Consider the following 9200-nt stretch of genomic DNA (forward strand, 5'->3'; position numbering starts at 1 on the left):
TCTGAAATTCTTAATTTATTATTCGACTTCACCTAACCCAAGATCATCATACTCCTAGTACTTAGACTTTTGTTCTTAGTAGAAGAATGCTAGTCATCTTTCTCATTATTTAAGGAAAAGACTATTCTTTTTTTTTGTCGCAAGTGTGTTTTTATTCATACTGCAAGCCAAAGTAACAGGCCAAATATAAAACATACAGACCAAACTAAATAGACCAAGAAAACAAGGTAAAGGCCCAAAAGCCCAGTTTAATAGCTTTAGTCTGAAGAAAAAAACTGTTGTTGACAGCACAAAGGACACGTGGCAACTGGAAAACATGTTGGGTGACACGTGAGAAGTCGAAGGAGATGGAGTTTACGTCACCGGCAGAATCTTCTAACGCCGGAGAGCTTCAATTCTGGTCGAAATCGCCAGAAACCTAGTGTAGTCGGTAGATCCCAATCTTCGCCCAAAGAAACTATGGCGAAATTTCAATTTAGCTTGATGAGAATGACTCCACTTAATTCAAATTGGTTAATCTTCTTCATCTTCTTCTTCAAAAAACAGCTTTTCAATCTTCAAGCTGCAGTTCATCAAACCGGTCCAAAAGCTAGCCTATAACCGCCGAAGAGATAAGCAGTGATACAACTACAAACAAAGCCAGCCATCAGCGCTATATAAGTCGCTCGATGCCGGAGACCAGAGCCGAAACAAAGCCGGACGAAGATGCTAGTGAAGCCATCTACGCCGGAAGCAAAGCCAGCCTACACCACTGAGAAAGCTAGTGCAGCCAGACAAGAAACCCGCCTCAAGCGGGGCCAAAGTCACCGGAAAAGAATTGCCGGCAACATATGAACGGAAAAACTTCTCTCTCTGAAAGATGAAAGGGAGAGAGAAGAGAGAGAAGAAGCCTCCGCCGATTTTTAAGGAAAAGACTATTCACTAAAGAAAAATTTGGTTTCTATCTTTTCCTTTGATTGGTCACATTTAAGTAATTTTGCTGAATTGAAACTACCGTAATTTAAATGTTATATTATGTCCGTACCATTTCAGAAATATGAGGTATCAAAGATCAAGAAATGCGTTATTTGTTATTTGGGGTTTTATTCGAGATAAATCTCCAAATAACAAAATGACATCGTTTTGTTTTTTTTGTTTGACGAGAGTCCACCTGTGTCAAAATACAAATTTTTTAAATGCTCACATATCGTCCTTGTCAGCATCCGTTAATGGCACAGTAACACTAATTGACGATTTGAGGCTCTCACCTGGATTGATATAGTTTGTGTTATAAATTCAAATTAAATATAAGTTCATGAGATTTTAATCACCGAAGAAAGTTTTGAATATGGAAGCGATAAAACAACATAGTTCAGGGGAACCTAAGATATCCCAATGAGACGTTCTAATTGAAATAATAAAAAAAAAACACATAGAAACATATATATATATATAACAATAAAATAAAGGGAAGTGTTACAATTAAGAAAAAAGGTTTGAAAACTCTAGAACAATAAGTTATTGTCAATAACAAAGGGAATATAAAAAACTTTTGGTCTTACCTCAACTAGAAACCACTAGAACAAGAACAAAGGCATCATCACATTTACATTAAAAAAAACTATAATATACCATGTCCTCAACTAAAGTCTAACTCGATACGAAATCTTAAACCGAGAAACCCTTAACAGGAGGATTACGAAGTGATAAAAAAAAATGTTCTTCTTCTTCGTCGGTGGAGTTGGACAACAAGTGAGACAAGTCCTAAAATCCGGCGCCGGAACTTGCATAAGATGCGGCTCTGAAGCCGATTTAGTCGATTACGACAAAGTCTTGAAGCTCTTCTTTATTCCTGTCTGGAGATGGCCTGGAAAAGATCCTCTACTTCATTGTAGAGACTGTGATCTGTTTTTCCCTCAGTCTCTGTCACCGCCACCAGTTTCTCTTGCTACGTGTCGGTTCTGTGATCGTGTAGTTGAGCCTGAGTTTCGTTTTTGCCCTTTTTGTGGCTCTTCTCTGTGAGTTTTGGTCTGTCCAAAAAGTTGTGATCTCTTTTTTTCTGAAGATGACTATGAGTTGTGTTCTGTCCTAAAAAAATCATAATCACTATTTATGTTTTTTTTAATCATTCATGTAAATTTCTGTCTTTCAAATTTACAATTTTAGATTACTTATTCTGAGACACCCAAATCATTCAGATACAGAATGTGAAATTGAGATATATAAAGCGATAGTAATATACATTATGGGGAAATGTATTAAGCCAATATTTTTTACCTTGATTCCATCTTTCCTTCCGGAGTTCCTACTAGAACTGGTTATTTCCTAGTAATGCGATAGTAGTAAGAATTGGTTATTTCCTACCAGAGTTCGAATCCAACTAAGTTACGTTATCCCGCTTAGTAAAAATTGGTTATTTCCTACCAGAGTTCGAATCCAACTAAGTTACGTTATCCCGCTTAGTAAGAATTGGCTTTAGATCGGACTTTGTCGATCCAAATAATGTAAAAAAAAAAAAAAACTTGGATAGTATGGCAAAATTTGTCTCTAAAATTCTTTAGTTAATCAAACGCTATGTGAAAACAAGACCTCACTACCAATTCTAAGGAAATTTTAGCTTTATTTGCAGAAGAAACCAATCAAATGATTGGTTCTTAGAAGACATCAATTTAGTGGGGAAAACTGATATTCAATTTCTCATAGAAAGTGAACTGTACACAGGGAAAAATGAATAACAATATATCTCCTTTTGATTTACAGTGGATGTTGTCTTTTATCTACGCAAAAGTTCTCTGTTTCATCGTTTTCTAGATGAATCCACAAACTCCAGATTGTTACTCGGCAAAGCTCTTCTGCGGTGAGAATGAACCAGATAATAACCTACACTTTTCTGAGGTTGCTGGTGAATAAGGGGAGCTGCAAAAACTTCCACGTCGCTGAAACATTAGATTTCTTCAATAACAGTTAGCCGGAGAAGGGTAGTTTATCATCGCCACGATCTACCGCGTTTCTCCATAGTCTATACCGAACTCCGAGCTTGTCATAAGCAACCGGTAAATTCCATATGTTTGCACCATTCAACATCCGTTCTTGTTGCCCTAAAACTAGCCGCAGATCTTCGTTTAAGACCTGGAAACAAAGAAAAACGATAAATCAGATACAAGACTGCGATGATGGCATCAAGATGTACGATTTATTTGTGCTTTACTTACCTGTTCAGCGAAATGTCTCCAGAGATGTTCCATGAATGGAAGATTCTTCAATATAGGAGCAAAGTCTAGTGACATTCGGTATAGAAGTCTTGTCTTGTTTTTTGAAGAAGGTAAACAGACATGGAGTTGATGAAGATGTGTTGCACACTGCTTTGTGCTTTTTCCTTCTAGTTTCCCGGGTTTCGAGATCCCGATTGTCGATAAAACAATACAAGGAGGTTTGAATTCCATATCGATTGGATACGGATCCCAGTATCCTTGGAGACCTGAGGATGGTGTTAAGAACTTCACCAAGCTGCAAGAGCATAGATAAATAAAAGCTTATAACGAGTACAAGTAAACAGATTCATCTTAACACTGAAGAGAGTAATGAGAGTAAAACAAACCTTGGGACACTCCATCCTTTTGCAAAAGTGGATGTATGAGTGAATGGGGCATGAGCAAGATCCAAGAGATTATCTAGAAGTAAACCATGTTCCACCGGGAGATCCATTACAAGCTGAGAGTTTATACGAGAACAAATGAGAAAATGCTGCATCCATATGGGATGATTGGATTGGAGATATGCTTGAAATGTAAGAATTACCTCGGCATGGATTAAAAACCCTGATGGAGGCTGTAAACATGGTAGTGTAGGTGCAGGTGGCTCATCGCCGGGCCAGATCCAGATCATACCTTCTTGTTCAAGACAAGGCAACGACTTTATCTTCACCTTTAGTAACTTTGTAGACGGCATCTTCTTACATTCTCCATCGGTTGAGTATTCCCATCCTACAAAGGTCACATTTAATAAGATACAAGATATGTTTTTCTTACTTGTTATCAACATTGTAGAGTATGAGTTCCTAACCGTGGTAAGGACATTGAATACGCCCCTCGTTCACGGTGCCAAGATCAAGAGGACACGCTCTATGCGCACACGTATTCCGTACACATCCTGGTTTCCCGTCTTCACCCCTAAAGATAACCCATGGTTGTTCAAAGCATTCAATTGGTACCTTAAGACGAAAACAATAGCATTTCTCAGAAACTTGTAAATAAAGGAAGACGCCCAAATCAAGCAAGAACCACAATACATACCATTGTGTCATGCTTAAGATCTGCAGTGAAAGCAACGGGATACCAAAAATTCTTTAAATGTGGACTATAAGGCGGAACCGGACCAGAAACATTCAAGCTTTTCGCACCAGTGTTTGTCTTTTCCCTATCTAACTCGACAGCAGAAGCAGTGGCTGAAGTGGAGGGTTTATCTAATTCCGCTACAACTCTGCCAGGTAACAACCTATCATTAACCAATTCTTCCATGTGAGCTAGCTTGTCTAAAGCAGTTGAAACCCGTGCTTCAGATATATGAACCTGTTTCATTTCGACTACGAGTTAGAAGAAGTTTGCTAAAAAGGCTAATCATTTTCAGTGAATAGCATTATTAACAACCTGTTGGTGTGCTTTCGATAATTCTTCCTGCAATCCAGCCAGTTCTTTCTTCACGGTACCGATCGACTTGTACTCACGAGCTAGAGGATTAAGTACATCAACAACCTAACATAAATTCAATCAAAACTTAACATCAAAACACAACCAACACTAAACATAAACCATTAATGATTCATCGTAGAGACGCCAATATCGAAAATACTGCTACAAAAACATATATTTGAAGACATGTCAGTACCTGAAACTGATTGTCCCAATATAATCTAAGCTTTAAAGAAATTGAGCTACTCTACGTCTACTATATCAGGCCTAGGACTAAATGTAGCAGATTATAGCTCTGTTCTTATCATTAACACAACTTTACCAACTAGATAGACTTAAACAAGCTCAAAAGAGGACAATGTAGAGCAAGAAACAAACCTTGTCATGAAGAATCATGATTGTAAGAAGATCTTGGCGAGCACGCCAATCCAAGTATTGAATATCAAATCTAGCAACTTCAATAGCTTGATTAACATCTAAAAACTTTCCTTTATAAGGAGGAGCTTTTGATCTAGGATCCTCCACATCAAACAAAGGTCTCCATTGACTCTTCTTCTCAAGTAAACCACTCTCATCACCAAATACAGCAAATATCCTGAATTCTCCTTTCACTCCCTGTAACCAAACACAATCACTCAATCATTTAAAAATCAAACCTTTTCTCAAACATTACAAAACCCATCTCGCAAAAACGTAACTTGACACTGATTTTCACAATTCCAACTCTGTTTTCACAAGTTTGCAGATAATTCAAAGTAAAAAATGATTGAAGCCAAAGTGGAGAAGAAGAGTAAAGTTACCTTCTTTCTCGAGAGATAAGATGATCTTGTTTTAGAGAAAGAGATAGGAAGAGATAAAGCAGAAGCACTAAACACGGCGGCGTTCATGGCGTCACCGGAAAAAAGAAAGAAGAAAAATAGAAAACGGATTTTAGAAGAAAGTTTGAGATTTTATCTTTTATTTAATTGAGATTTTTTTTGTTGATAAGAGAAGAGATTTTGCCCGCGATCTGAGAAAGCCTTCGGGAAGATGACACGTGTAGAGGAATTTGAACACGTGGCAGTACTGTCATCCACATGATGGTGAAGAGGGATTTGCCAGGTCGGATTCTCTAAGATAGCTTTGCTTTTGTGAATTTTCTTGTAATGTTTTGTCATTTTCCTGCTTTGGTTTTCCATCACTAGTTTTTTTGTTTGTTTGTTTGTTTAATGTAATGTTTTGTCATAATATATGTATGTTTTTTTGTTGGCTCTCAAACTATACCTAAATTAATTGTCTATTAGGGATAAAAATACAGTATATGAACGAAAAATGTCATTTAATCGTCTAACATTCAAAAAATGACCATTATATACAGGAATTTCATAGTAGGTTATTTTAAACATCAACTAAACGTTGACTACTGTATTAAACATGAGACTGCGTTGACCTGGCTAATATAGACATGACGTTAAAATCCGATAACAGAGCCACTAACAGTCGTTATCAGCCGTTAACAATTCTGTTAGTCAAATTGCCAACTTTTAAAAATTTAGGCCATTTTAAACATGAACTTCGTATAAGACCATTTTAATTATCAACTAAACGTTGACCCGGCCAAAAAAGACATGACGTTAAAATCTGCGAACATAACCACTAACAACTGTTATCAATCGTTGACGAACAACAAAACTAAGACAAAAAAACATAATACAAAGATTCAAAACACAAACCAAACAAGAAAGACACTAATAACCAAAAATGAAAAATTTGTTCTTGGTTACTAGTGTGCAGACGAATGGTGAGATCAAGAGAGGTGAACGTAAAACATTAGACAATGATAAGAAGATTAGATCAAGAGGGATGAACGTAAGACATTAGACAATGGGGTTAATATCCCCATTTTGTTCCATATTTCCATTTGCATACATATGTTATGTACTTTCATCATGCTTCTCTTCAAATTAAGTATTCATCTATTCTTTTCTCTCATTTGTTTATCATTGTCTAATGTCTTTCGTTCACCTCTCTTGATCTTACCATTCGTCTACACACTAATATCCAAGAACAAATTTCTCATTTTTGGTTACTAGTATGTCTTTGGCGTTTGGTTTGTACCTTGGTTCTTTGTATTGTATTTTTTTTTCCCTTAGTTTTGTTGTTTGTTAACGATAGATAACAGTTGTTATTGGTTATGTTAACAATTTTTAACACTATGTCTTTTTTGGCCGGGTCAACGTTTAGTTGATGATTAAAATGGCCTCATACGAAGTTCATGTTTAAAATGGCCTAAATTTGAAAGTTGACGATTTGACTAACAGAATAGTTAACGGCTGATAACGGCTGTTAGTGGTTCCGTTATCGAACTTTAACGTCATGTCTATATTGGCCAGGTCAACGCACTCTCATGTTTAATACGGCAGTCAACGTTTAGTTGATGTTTAAAATGGCCTACTATGAAGTTCATGTAGAAAATGACTATTTTTTGAAAGTTGAACGATTAAATGATATTTTTCCCGTATATGAACAGATAGATCAGACGAAAAAAATAAATGAACAGATAGATCTAAAAAAATTCAGTGATATTTTTATCCGACTAGTAAACAATAAGGGTACAAGTTTTTTATGAAACAAAACTTGGTTTCAATTTGATCTATGGTATCTTACAGTTACAGGGCCGGCCCAAGTCCTTTTGTTGCCTAAAGCAAAAATGTGTTTGACCCATTAAGGAAAATCTGTTGGAAGAAAAAAACATAAATTCTGACAAGAACTAGACTCGAACACAGCGGGAAAACGGTATATTTCTCCACGAAAACTATCACATCATAATAGATAAAGCCCAAACTATAATCTCGTGCTAGATATCCACGGAAAAATACTTGGCATCCAAAATCTCCCCGAATTCAAAGTTCAAAATCTCAAAACCCATATATATTGGTTTGACTGGTTTATAACTTAAACCGATATCAAACCACCTCAAACCAAGCTAACCCGAAATTGTAACCTTGTTATGTCACCAACATCGAAATTGTGACCGGAGAAGACGAAGAGAAACCACTGTCACGCCATCAAGATCGTCATCGCATCATCCCTAATCCCAAAAACAGGATCCCTAAATCTCTATCTCAACAGGTTCAAATAACAGCCGACGACGTCTTGAATGAATCTGAATTCTCTCTCTGTTAAGGAGAGATGATTTGCTCATGGTCGCCTTCGTCACCGGAGCCAAGCTACCGGCTTCTTCAAGTCAAAGCAACATCAACCGCAATGGCCAAATCAGAGTTTGAGTTTCCATCGTGAAGGCCAAATTGTAGATGGGTTTCTCATTATTGTCGTTAATTGTTCTTGATTTTGAGTATCAAGCTCTCATGTAAAGTGAATCGATTTTGTTTTGGGTGATGTCACAGATTGTAGAAGTGCGAATCCAAACGAAAAAAAGAATAAAAAAATTGCTTGATTCTAAATTTGTCTAATCCGAAGATTAGATTTTGCTCTTGAAAACAGAATTGCAGAAAAGTGCAAGTTGACACAAATTGCAGAGTGCAAAGCTTTCATAATAACTCAATTCAAAGATTAGATTTTGTTAAATAAAACATTCACACCATAATTTGTAAAGCTTTCATGAATCGTTGTTTGAGCTTAACCAAATTTAAACATTAGTGCAATTGTAATACTGAGAAAAATCCAAATCTTCTATGGAGACAGGTAAAAATTCCATTGAGATATGAATCTCATCGTCATCAAAATCTCAACAATCAAAAAGTGAATCAGAATCAGAGGAGGAAATCAAATGAGAGTGGCCGGCCAAAATCCCACGGTAAAAGGAGGCGTTGTCGCTCCGGCCAAGCTCCGAAGAAAATATGGTGAACCAAAAAGAAATTGGTTTGGTTTAGAGATTTTGTTGTTGTAATTGGTTTACATCCGGTTTACTATAGTATTTAGGTGGTTAATAATTGTTTGGTAAAGTTTCACAAAAAAAAATAAATAAATAAAAAAAATAAAAAAAAATAAATGTTTGGTAAACAATAAACCGAAGTTAGTGGGTGATGAGGTTCCGTAATATGATTTCGGGGAGATATAAGTTTCGAACTTTGAATTCGGGGAGATTTAGGATGCGAAGTATTTTTTCGTGGATATCTAGCACGAGGTTATAGTTTGGGTTTTATTTATTATGATGTGATAGTTTTCGTGGGAAAATAGACCGTTTTCTCCGAACGCAGCACGTAGAAGATGACAGATAGTGGCGTTTACCACTATACCACCAACATTTTCGAAATCTGATGCCCCAAAATTTGTTAATAAATTCTAAAGCCCTAGCTTCACCAGCATTAGCTCCGGGCCGGGCCTGGTATCTTATTATATAAAGTATGGTTTTCAAAGTTAGTAACTCACGAGATCGTGACACGTGTCAAATTTTACATTCTGACATTTTGAAATGTGTCAAATAAAATTTTCCTTTTTTAAAAAAAGAAAGTAAAAAAATAATTATAAAAAATTATAAATTTAAACAATTTTTAAAAAATAAACAAATATATTTATAAGGAAACTATACAT

At 36.2% G+C, this 9200-nt stretch overlaps 2 protein-coding genes across 2 annotated transcripts; one reads left to right on the plus strand and one right to left on the minus strand.

Annotated features, from left to right (window-relative positions):
- The first annotated feature begins 1505 nt into the window (after positions 1 to 1505).
- Positions 1506 to 2153, plus strand: LOC9330049. The gene has a single exon (XM_002891243.2). The coding sequence runs from the start codon at positions 1696 to 1698 to the stop codon at positions 1999 to 2001; it is 306 nt and encodes a 101-aa protein (XP_002891289.1). The 5' UTR covers positions 1506 to 1695; the 3' UTR covers positions 2002 to 2153.
- A 494-nt stretch (positions 2154 to 2647) lies between these two features.
- LOC9327352 (chlorophyllide a oxygenase, chloroplastic) lies at positions 2648 to 5669 on the minus strand. Its single transcript, XM_021013423.1, has 9 exons — positions 5468 to 5669; positions 5046 to 5282; positions 4626 to 4730; positions 4272 to 4547; positions 4042 to 4189; positions 3778 to 3962; positions 3578 to 3690; positions 3192 to 3486; positions 2648 to 3108 (listed from the first exon to the last, which is right to left on the minus strand). The coding sequence occupies exons 1-9, from the start codon at positions 5552 to 5554 to the stop codon at positions 2944 to 2946; spliced, it is 1611 nt and encodes a 536-aa protein (XP_020869082.1). The 5' UTR covers positions 5555 to 5669; the 3' UTR covers positions 2648 to 2943.
- Between the last annotated feature and the right edge of the window lie 3531 nt (positions 5670 to 9200).

The sequence above is a fragment of the Arabidopsis lyrata genome, assembly GCF_000004255.2.
Source record: "Arabidopsis lyrata subsp. lyrata unplaced genomic scaffold ARALYscaffold_1, whole genome shotgun sequence".
Classification (NCBI taxonomy): Eukaryota; Viridiplantae; Streptophyta; class Magnoliopsida; order Brassicales; family Brassicaceae; genus Arabidopsis; species Arabidopsis lyrata.